At 42.1% G+C, this 27,500-nt stretch overlaps 1 protein-coding gene across 3 annotated transcripts in view; it reads right to left on the bottom strand.

Annotated features, from left to right (window-relative positions):
• Positions 1 to 109: 109 nt before the first annotated feature.
• The window catches only part of LOC138957226 (uncharacterized), a 36,108-nt gene continuing 8,717 nt past the window's right edge, over positions 110 to 27,500 (bottom strand). The window contains exons 2-8 of one of the 3 annotated variants that reach the window (XM_070328374.1): positions 25,334 to 25,403; positions 14,889 to 14,995; positions 12,860 to 12,920; positions 8,462 to 8,568; positions 7,830 to 7,890; positions 1,818 to 1,952; positions 115 to 1,432 (exon numbers count right to left, since the gene is read on the bottom strand). In XM_070328374.1, coding sequence (XP_070184475.1) covers positions 791 to 1,432; positions 1,818 to 1,952; positions 7,830 to 7,890; positions 8,462 to 8,568; positions 12,860 to 12,920; positions 14,889 to 14,995; positions 25,334 to 25,384 — 1,164 coding nt within the window. In that variant the 5' untranslated portion in view covers positions 25,385 to 25,403 and the 3' untranslated portion in view covers positions 115 to 790. Of the gene's footprint in view, positions 1,433 to 1,817; positions 1,995 to 7,829; positions 7,891 to 8,461; positions 8,569 to 12,859; positions 12,921 to 14,888; positions 14,996 to 25,333; positions 25,404 to 27,500 lie in introns of all 3 variants that reach the window. The other 2 variants (XM_070328375.1, XM_070328376.1) reach the window with 2 other exon arrangements.

A 27,500-nucleotide genomic window follows, 5' to 3' on the forward strand; every position in this document is an offset into this window, starting at 1 on the left:
CCACCCTCCCACAAGAGTCCCTCCCTTCTTATACAACCACCCCCTTTTATGCCCGACCTCCCCCATTAAGACCCTTTTTGTTTTTAAAGATTGTTTGTTCATAACCTCTGTAAGTTAACCCACATTTGTAAGACTTAACCCCAATAAAAAAAAATATATATAAAAATCCTCTTTCAGCTTCATAAATTAAATGTTCAAGAGAAACCTTGGCATCAGAATAATCGACAAAAACTTGATCAAAAGTGTGACCTGTAATATTCCAGATATGTTCAGTGGTGATCATCTTGTCCAGCAAACATGTCCATGCTATTACTGTGAACATATACGAAACAAGCTACATGTTGGTCATGTCTGCTGATTAATAACACCTACAATTGTAGGAAATGTGGAGGCTTTGTTTCCAAAATATCTAAAACAAAACTCAACTTAAAAAGTTGAAGAGCATGACCCCGCTGTGATCCCAACATTTGACGAAGGTCAATCAAATCGGGGTCAAATCGGAAGATTATCAAATACCAGAAGTCTGAAAATGTTTAAAGGTCTAGCTTCAAAATCATCCCAGATAATCCGTTAAGTTTTTTGATCGGACATCAAATGCGCACACTGTGTGGATTAAGAGCATAGCGCCATGAACTAGCCCTTACTTTACGTTGGTGAACAAAGCTCTCTCTCTCTCTCTCTCTCTCTCTCTCTCTCTCTCTCTCTCTCTCTCTCTCTCTCTCTCTCTCTCTCTCAATTTCTCTCCTGCGTGCGTCTGTTTTTGCGTGTGTGAGCGAGTGTAGGTCAAGTGTTAACTTACATCGCTCATGTTTCCCAGCACCTCCTCCAGACAGCGTCTCGTTGTGTCGGGCAGGACAATGGCCTGGTGGAGGGCTGGCTGTGTGACCAGGTCACCCAGAACACAGCGCCTCACAACATCTCTGGCTTGCTTCAGGTACGCAGCGGCCTTCTTTAGTTCTTCTTGAACTGCAAGGGGGTCGTCTTCTGTCTGAGGTATGATTGCCGCCATCATTATCCCACGCTCGCGATGTATGACGAGGAGGTCAACAAAGTCCTCCTTCAGGTTCAACGGCTCTGCCTTGACGCTGTTCATGTTTCTGGCTGCTGCACCAGCATAGATGCTTTGGGAATCAGCGCCATATACACCAATCTTAGCTTGGGTCAGAATTACCATAAATTCTTTCCCCCTTGCGGCTTTGTCCTTTATCTGATTCATGCAGTTGTGGACATTTTTCAGCACTCTGTCTATGCGGACAGTGTCCATGACCTCTCTACTCTCATCTATGTCTATTTGTTGCTGTGTTTTCAGTACCTGGATTCTCTCACCTTCTCCGATATATACCATTGTCTCATGCACAGTGTCAATGTGAGCCGGGGGGATTATGTATGATTCGCTCTCAAGGTGAGGGAACCAGGCGTTGAGAAACTCTCTCTGGAATCAAAGACATGATGATGTACTGTCTGCTCACTTCTAGTACCATTCACAACCTACGTCAATTATGAAGACGGTGGAAATACAGACACCAAATAGGGACGTATGTCTGGTTGGTGGTTCACACAATATTTGCCTACAACACAACAGATAATTTTTTTTTTTTTTAAAGTTGCTCTATATCATGTAAATTCAAAATGAAAAACAAAAACAAGGAAAACAACAACAACAACAACAACAACAACAACAACAACAACAACAACAACAACAACAACAACAACAAAAAGAGTCACACTAATGATAATGCACCTTATTCATTTGAAACATAACTTCAAGTCTTAAAATAATGTTTCGGTGGGTGGTTTTTTTTCTGAGATGAATTTACCTCATGGTCTGACAACCTTAACACTTGGTCCTCTGATTCCTGTGATCTTGCCATCAAGGGCGGGGCAGGAGAGGCAGCCTGGTTCCCCGGTGACCCAGAGGTACTGCACGGCGGAGCACATTCCACAGCCGGTCCCTGTGTGATGTGCATGATATAACCGTCACTTCTGTCATAGCACTGTTCATATATGTAATGATCAGGATATTACTGTCATTTCTGTCCTAGCACTGTTCATATACAGTAAGGACTATGCATAATATTACCGTCACTTCTGTCATAGCGATGTTCATATGTGTGGTTTGCATGATATCACAGTCATTTCTGTCATAGCGCTGTTCATAATTATGAGTGGTGTGCATGATATGACCGTCATTTCTGTCATAGCGATGTTCATAGTGGTTTGCATTATACTACCGTCACTTCTGTCATAGCGCAGACGGGCGCTGTGGCGGGGTGGTAAGACGTCGGCCTCTTAATCGGAAGGTCGAGGGTTCGAATCCCGGCCGCGGCCACCTGGTGGGTTAAGTGTGGAGATTTTTCCGATCTCCCAGGTCAACTAATGTGCAGACCTGCTTGTGCCTTATCCCCCTTCGTGTGTACACGCAAGCACAAGACCAAGTGCGCACGGAAAAGATCCTGTAATCCATGTCAGAGTTCGGTGGGTTATAGAAACACAAAAATACCCAGCATGCTTCCTCCGAAAGCGGCGTATGGCTGCCTAAATGGCGGGGTAAAAACGGTCATACACGTACAATTCCACTCGTGCAAAAACACGAGTGTACGGGGGAGTTTCAGCCCACGAACGCAGAAGAAGAAGAAGAAAGTCATAGCGCTGTTCATAATTATGAGTTGTGTGCATGATATTACAGTCACTTCTGTCATAGCGATGTTCATATGACATTGTGTGGTTTGCATGATATTACCGTCACTTCTGTCATAGCGCTGTTCATGTGAGTGATGTGCATGATATTCCCGTCACTTCTATCATAGCGCTGTTCAAATGTGTGTTATGCATGATATCTTTGTTACTTGTATGAGAGCGCTGTTCATGTGAGTGATGTGCACGACATTACCGTCACTTCTGTCATAGCGCTGTTCATATGAATGATGTGCATGATATTCCCGTCACTTCTGTCATAGCGCTGTTCATATGTGTGATGTGCATGATATTATCGTTACTTTTGTCATAGATATGTTCATATAAGTGATGTGCATGATATTATCATTACTTCTGTCATAGCGATGTTCATATGTGTGGTTTGCATGATATGACCGTCACTTCTGTCATAGCGATGTTCATATACATGTGGTTTGCATGATACTACCGTCACTTCTGTCATAGCGATGTTCATATGTGTGGTTTGCATGATATGACCGTCACTTCTGTCTTAGCGCTGTTCATAATCATGAGTGGTGTGCATGATATGACTGTCACTTCTGTCATAGCGATGTTCATAGTGGTTTGCATGATACTACCGTCACTTCTGTCATAGCGCTGTTCATAATTATGAGTTGTGTGCATGATATTACAGTTACTTCTGTCATAGTGCTGTTCATATGTGTGATGTGCATGGTATTATCGTTACTTCTGTCTTAGCGATGTTCATATGTGTGGTTTGCATGATACTACCGTCACTTCTGTCATAGCGATGTTCATATGTGTGGTTTGCATGATATGACCGTCACTTCTGTCTTAGCGCTGTTCATAATTATGAGTGGTGTGCATGATATGACTGTCACTTCTGTCATAGCGATGTTCATAGTGGTTTGCATGATACTACCGTCACTTCTGTCATAGCGCTGTTCATAATTATGAGTTGTGTGCATGATATTACAGTCACTTCTGTAATAGCGATGTTCATATGTGTGGTTTGCATGATATTACCGTCACTTCTGTCATAGCGCTGTTCATATGAATGATGTGCATGATATTCCCGTCACTTCTGTCATAGCGCTGTTCAAATGTGTGTTGTGCATGATATCTTTGTTACTTGTATCATAGCGCTGTTCATATGAGTGATGTGCACGATATTACCGTCACTTCTGTCATAGCGCTGTTTATATGAGTGATGTGCATGATATTCCCGTCACTTCTGTCATAGTGCTGTTCATATGTGTAATGTGCATGATATTATCGTTACTTCTGTCATAGATATGTTCATATAAGTGATGTACATGATATTATCATTACTTCTGTCATAGTGCTGTTCATATGTGTGATGTGCATGGTATTATCGTTACTTCTGTCATAGATATGTTCATATGAGTGATGTGCATGATATTATCATTACTTCTGCCATAGCGATGTTCAAATGAGTGATGTGCACGATATTACCATCACTTCTGTCATAGTGCTGTTCATATGTGCGTGATGTGTGTTGTGCATGATATCATTGTTACTTGTATCGGAGCGCTGTTCATATGAGTGATGTGCATGATATTACCGTCACTTCTGTCATAGTGCTGTTCATATGAGTGATGTGCATGATATTACCTTCACTTCTGTCATATTACTGTTCATATGTGTGATGTGCATGATATTATCCTTACTTCTGTCATAGATATGTTTATATGTGTGATGTGCATGATATTACCGTCACTTCTTTCATAGTACTGTTCAGATGAGTGATGTGCATGATATTATCGTCACTTCTGTCATAGATGTGTTCATATGTGTGATGTGCGTGATATTATCGTTACTTCTGTCACAGATATGTTCATATGTGTGATGTGCATGATATTACCGTCACTTCTGTCATAGATATGTTTATATGTGTGATGTGCGTAGAGGTTACATGCCGAGTCTCAGTGATTATTAAAAATAATGGTCGAAGTTAGCGGATCATGAAAAATGCGAGCTTCAGCGAGCTTTTTCATGACCGTGAACTGAGACCATTATTTTTAATAATCACTGAGACGAGGTGCGTAACCTCTTTATTCCTCCTTTCTTCAGTTATTCAAAGAAAACAGGAGTTTTTGTGCGAAAGTTTGATCGAATCCGAATCACTCAACCAGTCAACCTGCGCAGGCGATCGATTAATGCGCGGTTGTATAGTTCCGTGCAAATCATTCCATTCTGTTAACACTTCTTGTCAGTTTCCCTGTTTTAGACTAAAATCAAGTACACAGATATGCTGTTATTCTGCTGTGGCGGTAAAGGCAGATATTGTGTGTTCTGTTTATGTTTTAGTATCGCTTAGGATAATGTTTTTTCATCAAATGGGACTAGCAGACGAACTTTTGCACCCGTGTTCCAACGTTAATTACTGTATGAAGATCAGTTTTCTGGGGAAAATAGTGTATGAAACCGCTTTATGTTGTTTAAATTGATGAGATGTGTGCATTTGGTTGCGTGTGATCTGTTTATAAAATGAAATATTGTTGAAAACTGACCGTCGGATTGCAGTCAGTGTTGTCGAAGAAACTGCGTTAAAAGAAGGGGAACTACTCTTGTCGGCTAGAGTATGAGTTACTTGCCTTGGGAATTTGCTTGTGATGAACGGTTTGTGCACGGCAGATCTAGATTCAGAAAACAACAACACTCATGGATTTTATATGGAGATTCATGTGTTCAGGCCTGTAGTTGTTAATTTAAATGCGGTATGTTTGTATTGTTTGCTCCAGAGATGTATACTTCGTACGTATAGAGCGTTCGGAACTTTTCAGTCGCAAAAGTAGTACCAAAACAGAACAGCTTCTCAACCCATTGCACTATCGAGGATTCAGGCTGTTGCTGGCTCGTTATTTGTTTGGTTGCTGGGTCATTATCGAAAAATAACTAGCTCTACAAGTTTACAGAGGTAAAGAAGCAGAGGGGGGAATAAATGGTATTATCGTTACTTCTGTCATAGTACTGTTCATATGAGTGATGTGCATGCTATTATCGTTACTTCTGTCATAGATATGTTCATATGAGTGATGTGCATGATTTTATCGTCTCTTCTGTCATAGCGCTGTTCATGTGTGTGACTTGTAAACTTACTAAACATCCCCAGATTGCAGATGTGTGTCCCTTAAGGATACGGACAGATGATGCCATGTTATTTGTAATAGACGTTTTCCGGAGAAAAAAAACTCTTGTCAGGATGTTGGTGCGGTCTAGAGGAAGTAGGTTCCCCACAAAACTGCAGTCAAGCATCACAACTTCCGGAAGACTATCCACACCTCTGACGGGCTGTATCCTGCGATTGGCACGATCAACCAACTCCGATGTGTATGCTATGCGGTGTGCCCTACATATAATACCTTCTTTTTATTTTAAGAAATCATCGGAGCTACGAATAGCCACGGATGGCTTGCTGATCACTGTAAGTGTTTGCTGAGCACATGTGTTAAACTAATACCCCATGACCTCAAGCCAAACCCACATGACCTCGATCATAACACGTTGTAACACGTGCCACAACAGATTCTCTACTCCGATGAACTCTTGAACGTTATTTTGAAAACAAAAGGGTATCATATTGATCGCGCGCTACATGGCAAACACATGGGAGTTAGATGTGCGTACCGATCGCGGGATACAGCTCGTCGGAGGTGTGGAGAGTGTGCCGGAAGTTGTGATGTTTGACTGCAGTTTTGAGGCCGGGGAACCTACTTACCCAGACCACTGACAATCATAACAGAGTTATTTTCGAAAATCGTCTATTGTGCAAGCCATCGCTTATGAAGTGTTTACCGATTGTCATGTATTCAGTACCTTGTCAAATGTAGTCAGTACCTTGTCGAATGACTGCAGTTGTGATCGAAGGAACCCTTATTGCCTCTGTCCGCTCTGAACGGTACAGTCAAGCTGGGCAACAAGCTGAGCAGCACACTGACTCAGATCTGTAGGTCAACAGTTGCTGCTCGTACGTACGTACCGTATAATCCCTAGCAAACGCCCAACCCCCCCCCCCTCTCTGCACAGATTTCGGGTACAAGTAAGGGGTGGGCGTTTGCCAGGTATACACCCCTTTGCAAGATAAAGTGTCATCACATTTTCACAAGACAAAAAAAGTGATACAACATGTGATTTATGCAATTTTAACTGATGAAAAATAAACACACCGTTTGTTTACACAAATAAAGTTCAACGTTCTGTGATAGAAACAAATAAGAAGAAAAAACCGGCGAATCATCGAACAGTGTGCACAAATAGTAGATAAAGGAGGCCGAATGTCTTAAAACAAATTTTTTTAAAAAGAAAAAAAAAGGGGTGGGCGTTTCCTAGGTAGTGACCCCTCTGCACAACTTTAGGCCATTGGCCAAAAGTGGGGGGTGGGCGTTTGCTAGATACTGGGCGTTTGCTAGGGATTTTACGGTACTATTAGGATACTAAATTTGACCAACAAATTATTGCAACAAATTTCGCATGCTAAGAAAAGCATTAAAACACAATTCAGTTTAGTTGAACTTTGTATGCCCGAAAAGGTCATTATGTCAGCGGTTCATATGATTTGTCGGATTGGTGGTACTTTGTATAAGCATCCCGTGACAGCCTGTCAAATAAGGTCACCCCTAAAATCGACCTGACAAAAACCATAGCCCCGTATTTTAAAATCTGCAAAAAATCCGAATATGCACAAACCAAACACTTGGAAAGGCCATTCAATTTCCTGTTCAGAATATTTTGTTTTGTGCACTTTACTTCTCTAGTCTTTATGTAGCCAATGGTAGTCAGAAGTGTTTGGTTTGTGCATATTAATTTGTTTGCAGATTTTAAAATACGGGGCTAAGATTTTTGTCAGGTCAATTTTAGGGGTGACCTTGTCACGGGATGCTTATACAAAGTACCATCAACAAAAGAAACATAACGTCACAAACATTTCATTGAAGGTCGTGGCCCCATTTGAAGAGTGTAACAGTGTATTGCATAATTCTATAGCATTTGCATCTACTACATTCTTAATTTCTCATCAAAGGGGCTAACTTTCACATTCAGTAAAAATGTATCATAGTAAAATCTGTGATAATCACAGGAGTCCCTAAAGCTAGTGCTGACTGGGTGTAAACTGCAAAGACTCAGCTTACCAGTTTACGGGTTGGTGGTTGTGGTCCACTTGCAGCATAGCCAGGTTTGCCTGCCAGAATCCTGTCATTATCACACAAACACAATCCTGTCATTATCACACAAACAGAATCCTGTCATTATCACACAAACACAATCAATGGTGTACCATACGTATGCAGCAAAGCAAACACAGACCAGTATCAATTTGAGGTTTGGCTACCTTGTCATCAGGCATGGACAGAATATAGCGTCATGTTATTATGACACTTATTTCATGCAAACTGTGATCACACCCCTTGATTGGATATCATCGAATGGAATATCCCCAATAAACCAAAGCCAGCTTTAACACTATACCCCTACCTACTTAGTTTCAATCCAATAAGTGAATTGTAGTAATGTACCCGCTACCTGTACTCATTTCAGACTTTAATCTCAACACTGCTAAACAAATGTAATGGGGAGCATAAACATCCAGGAAAGTGTAAACTATTATCAGAAGAGGTTACATGGTTTTGTCAGTCTGAATATGTTGTTCAATGCCAAATTGCCATGCCTTTCCCCCCCCCCCCCCCCCCCCCCCCCCCCGTCCGTTTATTCTGCCATTGGTTCACGAGCAAACCGCGAGTAGTGCAGTCTGTGCACTGCTTACCATTCTACTGCCTCCTGTGTGGACATTTTCCCATACTGCATTGCATCCTGGGCATCCTCAAGCTCAAAGCCCATGGACGTCACTGCCGCAATCATATCATCAACCGTCTGCAACAAACACGGAGTGGGTCGATCAATCACAACACTGAACTAGTCGATATTTTAGCTTGATAAATACGTGATAGAAATGATGGGCACTGTCAAACTGCTATCTTCCCTGCCTGCAGAAACGAACCACAATTTTACTGTCACTTTGTGTTACAGTATTTGATTCCTAATATTCTAACTTGAAAATATGTGATTGAAATGAAGTGGCACTGTCAAACTGCTATCTTCCCTGCCTGCAACAGTTTCTACTATTAAGTTGCATGCTTCTGATTACAATCTACAATCACTTGGTCTATATCCCGCCATCCAAAATGTTTATGCATTTTCGTGTTCAATAAAATTGCAAAAACACAATTGATTGTTTTAATTAGAGTTCATTTCAAAACATTTAAAGAAGAATTGTTAACCAATAAGCTTGTATCTCTGTTGGGTGGTCACGTTAAAAAAAACTCCACCCACTTGATCACACTGTGCCAAAAATGGGACCCTAACATTTCATGCTCAAAATCAAAATGTACTAATGTGATGTCAAGATAACTGCCAGATAGGTCCATAAGACACAATAATCAATAGTGTGGCACATCATTTGTGAAACAATAAAATGTGTCAGAATCTGTACCTCGTGAGAAATAGCGATATTTTATCCCTTTGTACAGGGTGACCCAAAAAAAAGAGTACCCAAACAAAACGTCATAAATTGAACAAAAATAAAGCAATCTTCAAAAAATTTATTTACACACATAAGTAGCCTCTGCATAATTTGCACAGAAAATTTTAGCGTTCTAGCTTGTCTTTCAGGAAAGTTATGCTCATTCTACAGAACATGCTCCAAATGGCCTCCGCGCCGATTCAGGCAAACTTGAACTCGCCGCGCAAAGTTATCAATCACCCGCACACACTCCTGTTGCGAGATTCCGCGAATGGTTGTTGTGATGGCTCACTTGAGTTCTGCGATTGTCTGTGGGTTGTTCCTGTAGACGTTGTCTTTCAGGAACCCCCGAAGATAGAAATCTGGGGGATTTAAATCCGGGGGAGGCCATTTGGAGCATGTTCTGTAGAATGAGCATAACTTTCCTGAAAGACAAGCTAGAACGCTAACATTTTTTGTTGAAATCATGCAGAGGCTACTTGTGTGTGTAAATAAATTTTATGAAGATTGCTTTATTTTTGTTCAATTTATGACGTTTTGTTTGGGTACTCTTTTTTTGGGTCACCCTGTATGAGAATGATAGTAGGATTTGTTTCCATGCAGAAGAAATGTTAAACCCTCTTTGTCCCTTTCTCTGTGACACAGACCCGTTATTGTGTGTGCAAGTGCCTCGCCAGAATGAAACATGGAAACTAACCACAAATTTACAATCACTTTGTGTTACAGGTTTTGGTAACACAAAATCTGCTTCGCATATCCAGCGTTACGAGCAGAAGGGTGCGTTCGTCTGAACAAAAACCAGAACCTTGCACACACCGAAATATCATAACTGTAGTCAGTTCATTTGTCCTGATCAAATTCATCTCGCAAAATCGTGAAGGGGGTGGGGATGTAAGAAACGTGTAAAACACAGCGTATTCAAAACACAGTCCGTTCACTTGATCTCTTTAAGTCCCCCAAGGTCGACCTCTTAAACCTTAGATGAGTCTCTCAGATCGTCGTCCACTTTTGGCATGGCTAGCCAGAGACTGCATTAGTAAACGTACGAACTGAACATGTGACTGCATGCAGCATGCATGTTAACATTGTCCACTCGATTGATAGTTCTGTATTTTGTGACTAGGCGTATATCAACAAGAACCTGTTTTTTGACACCTTTAGAATGGGTTATGGGCGTTTACAAGGTACTATACTCTATACACAGTTTTTGACCCAAATTAGGGGGTGAGCGTTTGCTCGATACTGGGCGCTCACAAGAATTACTGTATATGTTGTTTGGACAAGTAGAAATGTATAATTTTTTTCGTATCTAAGAAATAACCTGCTATACCCGGATGGGTTTTTTTGGAAACCGTATGTGATGTGTGATTGACACGATATTACGGGCGCAGTGGCGAGGTGGTAAGACGTCGGCCTCCTAATCGGGAGGTCGTGAGTTCGAATCCCGGTCGCTGCCGCCTGGTGGGTTAAGAGTGGAGATGTTTCCGATCTCCCAGGTCAACTTATGTGCAGACCTGCTAGTGACTTAACCCCCTTCGTGTATACACGCAAGCACAAGACCAAGTGCGCACGGAAAAGATCATGTAATCCATGTCAGAGTTCGGTGGGTTATGGAAACACAAAAATACCCAGCATGCCTACTCAATGAAAGCGGAGTGAGCTGACTATGCTCTCAGAGTATAGTGTGGGGAACCCAAATGGGCAAACGAGCTCACACGTACCAGAAAAATTCTGGAACGCTGAAGAAGAAGAAGAAGAAGAAGAAGAAGAAGAAGAAGAAGAAGAAGAAGAAGAAGAAGAAGAAGAAGAAGAAGAAGAAGAAGAAGAAGAAGAAGAAGAAGAAGAAGAAGAAGAAGAATACCATGTCAAATGACTACAGTCCTACCGTAGGACAGTCAATACCATGTCAAATGACTGCAGTCCTACTGTAGGACAGTCAATACCATGTCAAATGACTACAGTCCTACCGTAGGACAGTCAATACCTTGTCAAATGACTACAGTCCTACCGTAGGACAGTCAATACCATGTCAAATGACTGCAGTCCTATCGTAGGATAGTCAATACCACGTCACATGACTACAGTCCTACCGTAGGATAGTCAATACCATGTCAAATGACTGCAGTCCTACCGTAGGATAGTCAATACCATGTCAAATGACTGCAGTCCTACCGTAGGATAGTCAATACCATGTCAAATGACTGCAGTCCTACCGTAGGATAGTCAATACCATGTCAAATGACTGCAGTCCTACCGTAGGATAGTCAATACCGTGTCAAATGACTGCAATCCTACCGTAGGATAGTCAAAACCGTGTCAAATGACTGCAGTCATACCGTAGGATAGTCAATACCATGTCAAATGACTGCAGTCCTACCGTAGGATAGTCAATACCATGTCAAATGACTGCAGTCCTACCGTAGGGCAGTCAATACCATGTCAAATGACTGCATTCCTACCGTAGGGCAGTCAATACCATGTCAAGTGACTGCAGTCCTACTGTAGGATAGTCAATACCATGTCAAATGACTACAGTCCTACCGTAGGATAGCCAAAACCGTGTCAAATGACTACAGTCATACCGTAGGATAGCCAATACCATGTCAAATGACTGCAGTCCTACTGTAGGATAGTCAATACCATGTCAAATGACTGCAGTTCTACCCTAGGATAGTCAATAACATGTCAAATGACTACAGTCATACCGTAGGATAGTCAATACCGTGTCAAATGACTACAGTCATACCGTAGGATAGCCAATACCATGTCAAATGACTGCAGTCCTACTGTAGGATAGTCAATACCGTGTCAAATGACTACAGTCATACCGTAGGATAGCCAATACCATGTCAAATGACTACGGTCCTACCGTAGGATAGTCAATACCGTGTCAAATGACTGCAGTCCTACCGTAGGAGCATGGAGTGCCTGATCAAAGAAACCCTTAACGCCTCTGTCGCTTTGACAAGTCACAAGTACTGTCCAGCTGGGCACACTGCTGAGCTGCAAACAGGCTCAGGTCTGTAGGTCACACATTGCTGAGCAGCACACTGACTCAGGTCTGTAGGTCACACACTGCTGATCAGCAAACTGACTCAGGTCTGTAGGTCACACACTGCAGAGCAGCAAACTGACTCAGGTCTGTAGGTCACACACTGCTGAGCAGCACACTGACTCAGGTCTGTAGGTCACACACTGCTGAACAGCAAACTGACTCAGGTCTCTAGGTCACACACTGCTGAGCAGCACACTGACTCAGGTCTCTAGGTCACACACTGCTGAGCAGCACACTGACTCAGGTCTCTAGGTCACACACTGCTGTTCGAATATTATTTCAATATGCACAGTATGCTCTATTCGCAAGACACACAACTATATCACGAAGATTATATTAACAAGTCGGTGTAAGACACACAACTATATCACAAAGATTATATTAAAAAGTCGGTGTAAGACAGAATCGTAGTCACATTTTCAGAGTGTGACAGTGTTTAGCATATTTCTACTATATCATCTGCATCTACTCCATTCTCCTCATCAGTTCCACATTCAGCACAAATCTGACAAAGTAAAGTCTGTGATAATCACAGGAGTCCCTAAAGCTAGTGCTGACTGGGTGTAAACTGCAAAGACTCAGCTTACCAGTGTACGGGTTGGTGGTTGTGCTCCACTAGCAGCATAGCCAGGTTTGCCTGCCAGAATCCTGTCATTATCACACAAACACAATCCTGTCATTATCACACACACACAATCCTGTCATTATCACACACACACAATCCTGTCATTATCACACAAACACAATCCTGTCATTATCACACAAACACAATCCTGTCATTATCACACAAACACAATCCTGTCATTATCACACACACACAATCCTGTCATTATCACACAAACACAATCCTGTCATTATCACACAAACACAATCCTGTCATTATCACACAAACACAATCCTGTCATTATCACACAAACACAATCCTGTCATTATCACACAAACACAATCAATGTTGTACCTAGCAAATAATGCAGTATCAATTTGAGGTTTTGCTAGCGTGTGGGGTGTTGCAGGTAGCTCTGTTTCCTCCTTGGGGATGAAGCTACCAGGGGAAGGGATTGTGTTGGAGGTGCGGGTAGAGGGGTAGCCCTCCCGGTGCTCCCCCTTGGACCTCCCTAGTCTAGGACCCTGGGTCTTCGCGAGGTGGCCATTGTGGCGTAATCCCTCCGGACTAGCATAACGTTTCCCTATCCCAAGACCGACCGTGCGTGGTCTATGACCACATCCTCTACGAGGTGACCCTATCAACTAGGCAGCGCAAGCCCCTAGGCGAAACACGGCGGATCTAGAGGAGAGAACCTCGATAAAAAATTTGAGCTGCCATGAAGACGGAGCATGTTGGCTGAGGACAGCGGGCAGACCTCCTGTGCCGACACCCATCTACAGGAGAAAACCAGGCATGCACGCATCAAACCCAACATGGCCATGGCCGGGCTAGCGTGTATTCAAACATGTAAAGAACAAAACAATAATGTTATTATGCAACCTCTATTTTGCCAAATGTGAGAAAACCCCTTGGTTGGATATCATGGAATTAAATATCCCCAATACACTGAAGCAAACGTTAAGACTACCCCAAACTTCTTAGCTTCAATCCATGAAGTCATTTTTTGGTAAAGTACCTCACTCAGTTCCTGTACAAGTTTCAGACTTTAAGTGAAAAACTGATGAACAAAGATCATTGGGAGCATTAACAACCATGACAGTGTAAACAATTATCAGAAGAGGTTGCATGGTTTTGTCAGTCTGATTATGTTGTTTAATGCCAAATTGCCATGCCTATCCCCCCTGTCCGTTTATTCTGCCATTGGTTCACGAGCAAACAGCGAGTAGTGCAGTCAGTCATTGGTTCACGAGCAAACAGCGAGTAGTGCAGTCTGTCATTGGTTCACGAGCAAACAGCGAGTAGTGCAGTCTGCCATTGGTTCACGAGCAAACAGCGAGTAGTGCAGTCAGTCATTGGTTCACGAGCAAACAGCGAGTAGTGCAGTCAGTCAGTCAGGTTCACGAGCAAACAGCGAGTTGTGCAGTCTGTCAGTGGTTCACGAGCAAACAGCGAGTAGTGCAGTCTGTCAGTGGTTCACGAGCAAACAGCGAGTAGTGCAGTCTGTCAGTGGTTCACGAGCAAACAGCGAGTTGTGCAGTCTGTCAGTGGTTCACGAGCAAACAGCGAGTAGTGCAGTCTGTCAGTGGTTCACGAGCAAACAGCGAGTTGTGCAGTCTGTCAGTGGTTCACGAGCAAACAGCGAGTAGTGCAGTCTGTCAGTGGTTCACGAGCAAACAGCGAGTAGTGCAGTCTGTCAGTGGTTCACGAGCAAACAGCGAGTAGTGCAGTCTGCCATTGGTTCACGAGCAAACAGCGAGTAGTGCAGTCAGTCATTGGTTCACGAGCAAACAGCGAGTTGTGCAGTCTGTCAGTGGTTCACGAGCAAACAGCGAGTAGTGCAGTCTGTCAGTGGTTCACGAGCAAACAGCGAGTAGTGCAGTCTGTCATTGGTTCACGAGCAAACAGCGAGTAGTGCAGTCTGTCATTGGTTCACGAGCAAACAGCGAGTAGTGCAGTCTGTCATTGGTTCACGAGCAAACAGCGAGTTGTGCAGTCTGTGCACTGCTTACCATTCTACTGCCTCCTGTGTGGACATTTTCCCATACTGCATTGCATCCTGGGCATCCTCAAGCTCAAAACCCATGGACATCATTGCCGCAATCATATCATCAACAGTCTGCAATGAAACACGGAGTGGGTCTATCAATCATAACACTTAATGGGTCAATATTTAAAGACATCCGACACTGATCGATTGACCCCCCGAAATAGATTTCGAAGATATTTTGCCTGTGATCTTTTCAGAATGTTTTGAAACAAGTGTGAAATCAAGCAGACAGTGTCTATGATACACAATTTTGAATATGATGACATGACAATGATCATAATTATAAACGAGGGTTGGGTAATTGAATGGGGTATCAGTTACAATTACAGGGCCTATTTTGATAGTGGAGTACATCGCTGGGTTAAGTTTGATGAAATAATGTGAGTCTATTTCAATCATTGTAACGCGTCTTACAGATATGGCTGAAAATAGCGTAATGACATGATGTTTTCTTTGGCTAAAATTAAATTAGTTTCTCAATTGGAATGAACATATTTCCCAGAGCGTGTGAGCGATGTTTGACCCAAACAGGACACCATGCAGTGCACAGTGCACACAATCACATATCTTTTTTCTTTTCTTTTTTTTAAAGACTATAACATTTTTGCATAGACCTGCAAAATATACCATTATCTCAATTTTGAAAATTGACATCAAAAGAGGTTGAAAATGTTCCTGTACCTTCAAAAATAATGCGTGTTGAGTGATATGTAAGCACAGTTTCAAAGTGTTCACAGCCTGCCATGTAAAACAACAACTCTCCACTGGGTCCAGTGCTTGGTTCACAAGACACTTACAGTCACGTGGAAGTGGCCGTGCTCAAATACCCGAATAATGAAACATAGCTCGGGAAAGAGTGACTCAGTGAGCTAATGCATGATTTGTCTCTCACAAAACACCTACACATCTGACTGCTACGATCAACTGTTTACAGAGGGGTAAAGACTGAACTGACTGCTACGATCAACTGTTTACAGTAGGGTAAAGACTGAACTGACTGCTACGATCAACTGTTTACAGAGGGGTAAAGACTGAACTGACTGCTACGATCAACTGTTTACAGAGGGGTAAAGACTGAACTGACTGCTACGATCAACAGTTTACAGTAGGGTAAAGGCTGAACTGACTGCTACGATCAACAGTTTACAGTAGGGTAAAGGCTGAACTGACTGCTACGATCAACAGTTTACAGTAGGGTAAAGGCTAAACTGACTGCTACGATCAACTGTTTACAGTAGGGTAAAGGCTGAACTGACTGCTACGATCAACTGTTTACAGAGGGGTAAAGACTGAACTGACTGCTACGATCAACAGTTTACAGAGGGGTAAAGGCTCAACTGACTGCTACGATCAACTGTTTACAGACTGACTGACTGACTATTAGGGTTTAACGTCCTCTTAGACCAGTTGGCCTATATTGGGACTGGTATTGGTAATTGGGGAAAAGCTCCTAATATGGACCGACTCCTAATATGGACCACCTCATGTTCTGACAAACTAACGGCACTAAAGCGCTCAAAACAATTCCATTCGCTTTATTCACCCTCTCTGGATAAGGTGCACATGTCAAAACAGTTGCAGAAACACAAACCTCAAAACCGTTAGGATTTTTCGCTTTTTTTCTCACTTTTGGCAGCGTTCACTCTAAATGTGCCGCCTAAAACGGACTCGTTTCTGTCCACAGCCAAAGCTTTTATCACACAAATATGGCTATATATGACAGCTTAGACCGTATTTGTTACATTATAGCAGTGTTTACCCCGAGTTTCTACTGCAAACAAAAAATAATAGCAAAACCTCAAAGTATGCGTGAGTCCCCTAATATGGACCACCTTCAACAAAACAAAGAAAATAAAAGCTCAAGGCAATTCTAATTAATTCATTAAGAAGCTTGCTAAAAATAACCTTTATTCCCCCCTCTGCTTCTTTACCTCTGTAAACTTGTAGGGGTAGTTATTTTTCGATAATGACCCAGCAACCAAACAAATAACGACCCAGCAACAGCCTGAATCCTCGATAGTGCAATGGGTTGAGAAGCTGTTCTGTTTCGGTACTACTTTTTGCGACTGAAAAGTTCCGAACGCTCTAATGTACGAAGTATACATCTCTGGAGCAAACAATACAAACATACTGCATTTAAATTAACAACTACAGGCCTGAACACATGAATCTCCATATAAAATCCATGAGTTCGGTTGTTTTCTGAATCTAGATCAGACGTTCATCACAAGCAATTTCCCAAGGCAAGTAACTCATACTTTGTCTAGCGACAAGAGTAGTTCCCCTTCTTTTCACTCAGTTTCTTCGACAACAGACTGTAATCCGACGGTCAGTTTTCAACAATATTTCATTTAATAAACAGATCACACGCAACCAAATGCACACATCTCATCAATTTAAACAACATAAAGCGGTTTCATACACTATTTTCCCCAGAAAACTTAACTTCATACAGTTTTTAACGTTGGAACACGGGTGCAAAAGTTCGTCTGCTAGTCCCATTTGACGAAAGAATATTATTTAAGCGATACCAAAACATATACAGAACACACAATATCTGCCTTTGCCGCCACAGCAGAATAACAGCATATCTGTGTACTTGATTTTAGTCCAAAATAGGAAAACTGACAAGAAGTGTTAACAGAATGGAATGATTTGCACGGAACTATACAACCGCGCATTAATCGATCGCCTGCGCAGGTTGACTGGTTGAGTGAATAGGATTCGATCAAACTTTCGCAAAAAAACTCCTCTTTTCTTTGAATAACTGAAGAAAGGAGGAATAAAGAGGTTACACACCTCGTCTCAGTGATTATCAAAAATAATGGTCTCAGTTCGCGGTCATGAAAAAGCTCGCTAAAGCTCGCATTTTTCATGATCCGCTAACTTCGACCATTATTTTTGATAATCACTGAGACTCGGCATGTAACCTCTACATAACTAGCCCTCGAGATTTCAAAAAAAATATATCAAATAGTCTTTTTTGTATGGAAGTTGATAATTTCACTCATTTTCACTCTGTTTTTGATCAGCTTCTTCAGTTTCCTGGTGTTCTTCAAAGAATGCTCTCCTCAACCCGAAACAGATAAATCTAAAGCATCTTTGAATTAGTCTGACGTGCACACTAAGTTGTGTCATGTTATTTTGAAGTATAGGGGGCTTTTAACAGTGATTCGTGAAGGCTGCTTCACTGGTCCATATTGGGCGCCCAGGCTCCTAATATGGACCATTTGTGACCGGATCTGACAAAATGGTAGATAACCGATTTTTGGAAAATTTTAGATATATATATGCATATCATCTGAAAGCTTAGAAAACAAGCTTTCATGTGATGTTTGAATGAAAAGGATACTCCCAAAAATGAAGACTCAGGAGCAGTTTGAAATACGGGTATTAATGGCGGCCATAATTGACCTACATTGGTATATTTCAATGTATCTCAAAAGAGGTTCCCGCGGGTTATCTACCATTTTGTCAGATCAGGTCACATTTGTGATTTTTTTCTGTATTTAATTTTTGCTGAATGTCTATCAAAGTTATTTCACTCTAATAAGGCCTAACGGTTAACCTAAGAGAGAAGCACTACCAAACACAAAATGAAACTTCTTCGCAAGAAAATAGGCTAGTTATCAGCATGAAACAAAAAGTGGTCCATATTAGGGGCCCTTCCCCTACGCTGAAGATATGGTGTGATACTTTGACTCGAACAATCCCGCTGTGACTGTCTTCTTCGACATACCAGCACTGGGTTTGTCTCGTCAAAGTATTGAAATACGATCATGATAACCAGAGACGAGAGATGTTGCATGCTATCTTCGTGTTTTCCAAGCCCTATGAGACTTTCGCTGCGAACGTGCGCACGTGTGCAAATGGGGTCGTTCGGACACCGAAGAGTCTGCACAAAGTAGATTCCCAGAAATAAATCTCTCGCCGAACGTGGGGTTTGAACCCATGCTGATAGCGGCCAACTGGCTACAAAGCCAGCGCGCTACTGAGCTACCCCCCCCCCCCCCCCCCCTACCCGTCCCCCGCCTGTTTACAGAGGAGTAAAGGCTGAACTGACTCACCGGATTTGTGGTGACACTGAAAATTGTTGCGGTAAATTAAAAACATCAACAATAATTGCAAAGACTCCAGGGGCCAGATTCATAAGGTAGCGGCGGCCAGACCGACGGTCGGCCGATTGTGGTTCCTCGACCGGTCACTGAAAAGCGCGTTACATGAGTGAATCGCCGTCATCCGCGGACAACTGCAGTCGCCCGACAGCACAGTAATTCGAATGGCTAAGTCGAGGGAAACATTTAGCAACATTACCAATTTCGTTTGCTCAATCGCACGTGAAAATGGCCGATTTCGAAGAAGAAACTAGTCTTGGCCCGCTCAAAATAACAATGAACGAGACTACTGGTCATTCCCTTGCGTGACATCAAACCCTCTTACGCCATAATGTGACGTCTTAAAGACTCAAACCCTGACATGTCTTCAGGATTACTGCGTCCCATAGATCAATTTTGTTCCTGAAACCCGATTACGTCGGATTACTGTGGCTCTGTAGGACAACTGCAGTTGGCCGACTGTGTTTCTGGCTTATGAAACTGGCCCCAGGTATGACGGCTGACAAGTGCCAAAACTGAAAATTAGTAATTAACCCGTGAAAGTTACTAATTTTCACGAGAAAATTACAATTATGACGTGAACATTATTAATGTTCACATGTTAATTAATAATTTTCAAGTGTTCATTACTAACTTTCAAGTGTTAATGTCTAATGTTTAGTTTTGGCTCGCCTCCTGACGGCTTACTAGCGCCAAAACTAAAAATTAGTAATTGTCACGTGTTAATTACTAATTTTCAAGTGTTCATTACTAACTTTCAAGTGTTAATGTCTAATTTTAGTTTTGGCTCGCCTCCTGACGGCTAACTAGCGCCAAAACTAAAAATTAGTAATTTTCACTTGTTAATAATACTAATTTTCATGTGCCTCGTGACTGTGGAGATTCAATGAGCATGCGCGACTGTTACACCGGCCAGAGTGAAACATCCTTCAATTCAATACATTTCTGGTCCATAGTTCTTTAATCCGATGCAAAGTAACAATAAAATCTGAGCGCATATGTAGATAGCCGTGACATACAACTGTCTGTCCGACAACTTGTTGAATAACGAATTCTATCGACAGATGTTTGTGAAAGTGTGTGAGACGAGACCGAACACACCCGTCTGCTAGTGGTCGGACCTTCGCACACGTCCGGCCAGACGCCTTTTTTCCTCTCTCGATTCGAACATTTTCGGATCGATTGTCCTTCACTAATACACTACAACGCAGATGTATGAGTGTAGTAAGGGAAATACATGAGGTAAAGCTGTCTGCCCGACAATATGATACGACAACTTGTCGAATAAGGAATTATATTGAAAGATATATGTGACAGCTGATCAAAATTCCGTCTGCTAAAAACAGTTTCGATTCGAAAGTTTTCGGGGTCGATTATTCTTTTCTAAGATACCCAAAACAACGTTCAGGAAAGCGCTATTGCAGAAAACTGTGACATGCATTTTCCCGTCGGATAACTTGCTCGATAAGGCCTTCTATTGAAAGATATTACAGAAATAGTGTGAGAGTGATGTTTGCCGGACGTTGCAGCCCCTCAGTGCGGACTCTTAAAGTCCGACTACTGTGACCGAAAACGAGGCAAAAATGAAAATTAGTAATTAACACTGTGAACTACTAATTCTCACGTAAAAATGGTAACCCTAGGTTTTGGCACTAGTAAGTCGTCATACCCAGGCAGTCGCTGTTTCTTGTGCACACTGGACAAATTTACGCAGGGTATATATGATAGAGGGAGGGAGGGGGAGAGAGAGAGGGGGAGAGAGAGAGAGGGAGGGGGAGAGAGGGAGGGGGAGAGAGAGAGGGGGAGAGAGAGAGGGGGAGAGAGGGAGGGGGAGAGAGGGAGGGGGAGAGAGAGAGGGGGAGAGAGGGGGAGAGAGAGAGGGGGAGAGAGAGGGAGGGGGAGAGAGAGAGGGGGAGAGAGAGGGAGGGGGAGAGAGAGAGAGAGGGGGAGAGAGAGAGGGGGAGAGAGTGTGTGAACTTACACGAACTTTGTTGCTTTTTAAAAAAAAAAATTATTCTCTTTTTGTAAAGTTTTTTTTTTTTTTTTACATGTATATGCTGTACATTACAGGACATCACCTAACCGAACGGACAGAATCATATAACAGAAAAACACACTTAGACAATTACAACATACATGGGGTGGGAGGATGGAATGGGGAGGGGGGGATGTTCAGTGGTTTGGTGGTCGCAGTATCAAAAGGTTTTAAGAAAGAAAAAACCTAAGGGTTACATCAAAACGTGCATATACAGGCGCCAATCCTTGTAGAATTTATCTACTGTATTATTCACAACTGCGTTATACTTTTCACAAATAAATCTTTGCTTAAAGTTTCTACTAAATGTCTGAAAATGAGGAGTCTTTTTGTTCATTTTGGAAATATATACATGGTGTTTGGCACAGATTAATAACACATCAAAAGCTTTATCGGTGACTACATTGTTCGCCACTCCAAGAAGAACCAGTTCTTTAGACAGTTTTAAATTGTCCCAATGGGTGCAGTTCGCCTTTAGCCAATTTACAAATTCTATCCAAAAAGTCTGCACTTTATCACACTCCCAAAACATATGTAAAAGGGTTTCTTCATTTCTACCACAAAATGTACACAATGACGTATCCACAATTTTTCGCAAAAATAGAAACCTTTCTGTGGGCAAAATTCTGTACAATAATCGGTACTGGAACCACCTCAGACAAGTGTCTTTTGTTGTTTTAAAAACATGTTGAAAAAATAGCCTTCTTATCTAACAAAACTTTGTTGCTTTGTAACAAGTATAAAGGGAGAGAGAGAGAGAGAGAGAGAGAGAGAGAGAGAGAGAGAGAGAGAGAGAGAGAGAGAGAGAGAGAGAGAGAGAGAGAGAGAGAGAGAGAGAGATCGAATAGGATGTGGTAATTAAGGCACTAACGACTCTGCTCGAGGGGTCGAACGAAATACAATGACAACGAACAGCCTTGTCAATTATACCCAAGTATACATTGCAGTGCATTCAGCAGAGTCACGATCGACAAATCAATGCGTTGGACAATACAACGCTATGGACAACACGATGGTATTGACAATAAACAGCTATGGACAGTACAATGCTATTGACAACACAATGCTATTGACAATACATTGCTATGGAAAACACAATGCTATGGACAACACAATGCTATGGACAATACAATGCTATGGACAACACAATGCTATGGACAATACAATACTATGGACAACACAATGCTATGGACAACACAATGCTATGGACAATACAATACTATGGACAACACAATACTATGGACAACAAATGCTATGGACAACACAATGCTACGGACAATACAATGCCCAGGGGTCGACACTAACTTATTTGGCCTGGGGCCACACTGGCCCCAGAGATGGAAATTGCTGGGGCGGAAAACAAAAATCTGGGGCCCACTCTTATTAAAAAAAAATTACTAATAAAAAACACAAGAACAGTGAAAAAGAGTGTACAGTACTGTACCCCATGATCGGCATCAACGTATCTAGTTGTTCTTTTACTTCATATTGATGAAAAAGGTATAACATTACCAGTCCTTCAGAATCCCCACTTTTTCCAAGTGGTTCTCCGCCATAAGATCTGCACGGCCGGCAATGCAATGTCTGTTTTTCTTTCAACCATTTGACATTGAAATTACGACAGCGCTTCGCGCTTTTGGCTGCATCGTTCTCCTTTTTTCGTTTCTCTCCACCCTGTTCTTCATCTTCTTTTCCATGTATTTTTACACCAGGGATGTGTCGCCACATTTTGCGTTTGGCATTTGAAGGCGATACTTATTTCTCACGCTAAAGAGCGCAATCTGGGAGTTATTTCCCTTGCGGCATTGTCCTTCGACGATTTCAATGGGTTTTATTTTCTTGACTGTGGCATTGATCGTAACGCAAATTTCAGTGACGACTTTGACTGGTGATTTTTAGTGATTGGCTCTGGCATTAGAATTTTCGGTTTGTTATTGTTGGAATTTATCCTGTGGCGGAGTGGGCCCCAGGCTTCGGCAATGTTTGGGGCGGAACACAAAACTCTGGGGCGTTCCGCCCCCCGCCCCCGCTAGTGTCGAACCCTGCAATGCTATGGACAACAATGCTATGGACAGTACAATGCTGTTGACAACACAATGCTATGGACAACACAATGCTATGGACAACACAATGTTATGGACAATACAATGCTATGGACAATACAATGCTATGGACAATACAATGCTGTGGACAATACAATGTTATGGACAATACAATGTTATGGACAACACAATGCTATGAACAACACGATGCTATGGACAACGCAATGCTAGCGACATCACAATGCTATGGACATCACAATGCTATGGACAACACGATGCTATGGACAACACGATGTTATGGACAACACAATGCTATGGACAACACGATGCTATGGACAACACGATGCTATGGACATCACATTGCTATGGACAGTACAATGGTATGGACAGTACAATGGTATGGACAATACAATGCTATGGACAGTACAATGCTATGGACAGTACAATGCTATGGACAGTACAATGCTATGGACAGTACAATGCTATGGACAATACAATGCTATGGATAACACAATGCTATGGACAACACAATGCTATGGACAACACAATGCTATGGACAACACAATGCTATGGACATCACAATGATATGGACAACACAATGCTATGGACAACACGATGCCATGGACAGTACAATGCTATGGACAACACAATGAAATGGACAATACAATGATTTGGACAACACAATGCTATGGACAACACACTGCTATGGACAACACCATGCTATGGGCAACACAATGCTATGGACAACACAATGCTATGGACAATACAATACTATGGACAACACAATGCAATGGACAACACAATGAAATGGACAATGCAATGATTTGGACACCACAATGCTATGGACAACACACGGCTATGGACAACACAATGAAATGGACAATACAATGATATGGACAACACACTGCTATGGGCAACACAATGTTATGGACATCACAATGTTATGGACAATACAATGCTATGGACAATACAATCCAACGGACAATACAATGCTATGGACAATACAATCCAACGGACAATACAATGCTATGGACAATACAATCCAACGGACAATACAATGCTATGGACAACACAATACTCTTTGCAACGAAATGATAAGGATAACACACTGCTATGGACAATGCGATACTGTGAACAGTACAATGCTGAGGACAATAGAATGCGATGCACAATAAATCACGATGCAAAATTCAGCACGATCCACAACACAGAACAATGACGACTCAACAACATTGTCAAATCAACACTACTGACTTCACAACACTACTGACTTCACAACACTACTGACTTCACAACACTACTGACTTCACAACACTACTGACTTCACAACACTACTGACTTCACAACACTACTGACTTCACAACACTACTGACTTCACAACACTACTGACTTCACAACACTACTGACTTCACAACACTACTGACTTCACAACACTACTGACTTCACAACACTACTGACTTCACAACACTACTGACTTCACAACACTACTGACTTCACAACACTACTGACTTCACAACACTACTGACTTCACAACACTACTGACTTCACAACACTACTGACTTCACAACACAATGGACAACACAACACTACTGACTTCACAACACAATGGACAACACAACACTACTGACTTCACAACACAATGGACAACACAACACTACTGACTTCACAACACAATGGACAACACAACACTACTGACTTCACAACACTACTGACTTCACAACACTACTGACTTCACAACACAATGGACAACACAACACTACTGACTTCACAACACAATGGACAACACAACACTACTGACTTCACAACACAATGGACAACACAACACTACTGACTTCACAACACAATGGACAACACAACACTACTGACTTCACAACACAATGGACAACACAACACTACTGACTTCACAACACAATGGACAACACAACACTACTGACTTCACAACACAATGGACAACACAACACTACTGACTTCACAACACAATGGACAACACAACACTACTGATTTCACAACACAATGGACAACACAACACTATTGACTTCACAACACAATGGACAACACAACACTATTGACTTCACAACACAATGGACAACACAACACTACTGACTTCACAACACAATGGACAACACAACACTACTGATTTCACAACACAATGGACAACACAACACTACTGACTTCACAACACAATGAACAACACAACACGGTTACAGCGGCCTACCTGACGTGGTGTCTTTGGAACGGCCCCGCTATCTCCCTGTCGGCTCGCCATTGTGCTTGCTGTGTCTAACCTGAAACATCAACACCACGTTACAATGGGTGAAACCTGTATCACCTCAAACATCAACACCACGTTACAATGGGTGAAACCTGTCTCACCTCAAACATCAACACCACGTTACAATGGGTGAAACCTGTCTCACCTCAAACATCAACACCACGTTACAATGGGTGAAACCTGTCTCACCTCAAACATCAACACCACGTTACAATGGGTGAAACCTGTATCACCTCAAACATTAACACCACGTTACAATGGGTGAAACCTGTCTCACCTCAAACATCAACACCACGTTACAATGGGTGAAACCTGTATCACCTCAAACATTAACACCACGTTACAATGGGTGAAACCTGTATCACCTCAAACATCAACACCATGTTACAATGGGTGAAACCTGTATCACCTCAAACATCAACACCATGTTACAATGGGTGAAACCTGTCTCACCTCAAACATCAACACCATGTTACAATGGGTGAAACCTGTCTCACCTCAAACATCAACACCACGTTACAATGGGTGAAACCTGTCTCACCTCAAACATCAACACCACGTTACAATGGGTGAAACCTGTCTCACCTCAAACATCAACACCACGTTACAATGGGTGAAACCTGTCTCACCTCAAACATCAACACCACGTTACAATGGGTGAAACCTGTCTCACCTCAAACATCAACACCACGTTACAATGGGTGAAACCTGTCTCACCTCAAACATCAACACCACGTTACGATGAATCAACAAGAAAAACGAATGCTTACACACGACTCGCCTTCGTTACCTCCGCCCCTCCCTGAACCACCTTACCCCATAGAAGACTCCCTCCCTTTTAAGACCCCTAACCCCCGATTATACATTTGTAAGACCATGTTTTCCAAAGATATGTGTTTATAACTTCTGTTAGTTTACCCCCATTTTAAGACCTGATTTTCTCAGGGTTTTTTAGGTCTTAAAAGAAAGATTCCACTACCTATGACCCCCCCCCCCCCCCGAAAAAAAAGCTGCATAAGTTAATGTTTAAGAGAACTCCTTATGTGACTTGTATTAATCCATTTTGTTTTTCAACCCTAAGAACATTTCACATATTCAAACTTGCACAACCCCAACTCTCCTTCCCACCACCACCACAACACGCCCAATAATTATAATCAACGTACATCACATTTTGAAAAAAGAGATTTTGTTTTAACAAGAATCATAGCAATTACTAATTTTCTTGACCAAATTGAGTTTTGGCTAGCCCAGACAGTATATATGTATACTTGCGTGACCTCATTTCTGACACTATGCCATCATAACATATTGTCATCATTTTCATGAGTTTTCATTCACAAGCACCTGGGAAATAAATCTCATGTTACCCGGGGAATAAATCCCCGGTTACCACAGTTGCAGGAAGCCCTATTACATGGATAATCAAAAGCAAACCCAATAGAAACGCTCAAGGATTTTTCGGCTCTTTTCATTGGCGTTTCCCCGGACCTAAACAAACGACACGAAACTGCTTTGCAAAGTTCCAAAACTCTGGCAAACTGGCAAAAGTAAACAAACAAGAAGAGCAAACGCTCGATCGAGTCACTTTCGCAGTTCTGAATATTATATGAGGCATCAGATGGACAGGAAGAAATTGCTATTCACAACACAATGAGTCACGTTCACATCCCGGTCACTTTTATAGTTTCCGAGAAAAGCCCAACGTTAAGTTGTGTGTTGCCGAACAGAAAAGGCTAGTTATCTCCCTTGTTTTTCTGATAACGTTCGTAAAAGGCTACAGATGTAAATACTTTGATGTAAAGAATAATCCTACAAAGTTTCAATCACATCCGATGAACTTTGTCAAAGATATAAAATGTCTAATTTTTCCTTTGACGCTGACCTGTGACCTTGAAAAAGGTCAAAGGTCAACGAAACCATCGTTAAAGTGTAGAGGTCATTGGAGGTCACGACTAAACAAAATATGAGCCCGATCGCTTTGATAGTTTCCGAGAAAAGTCCAACGTTAAGGTGGTGTCTACGGCCGGCCGGCCGGACGGCCGGCCGGACAGACTAACACTGACCGATTACATAGAGTCACATTTTCTCAAGTGACTCAAAAACCAAA

The sequence above is a fragment of the Littorina saxatilis genome, unplaced genomic scaffold, assembly GCF_037325665.1.
Source record: "Littorina saxatilis isolate snail1 unplaced genomic scaffold, US_GU_Lsax_2.0 scaffold_1139, whole genome shotgun sequence".
In the NCBI taxonomy this organism is placed as follows: domain Eukaryota; kingdom Metazoa; phylum Mollusca; class Gastropoda; order Littorinimorpha; family Littorinidae; genus Littorina; species Littorina saxatilis.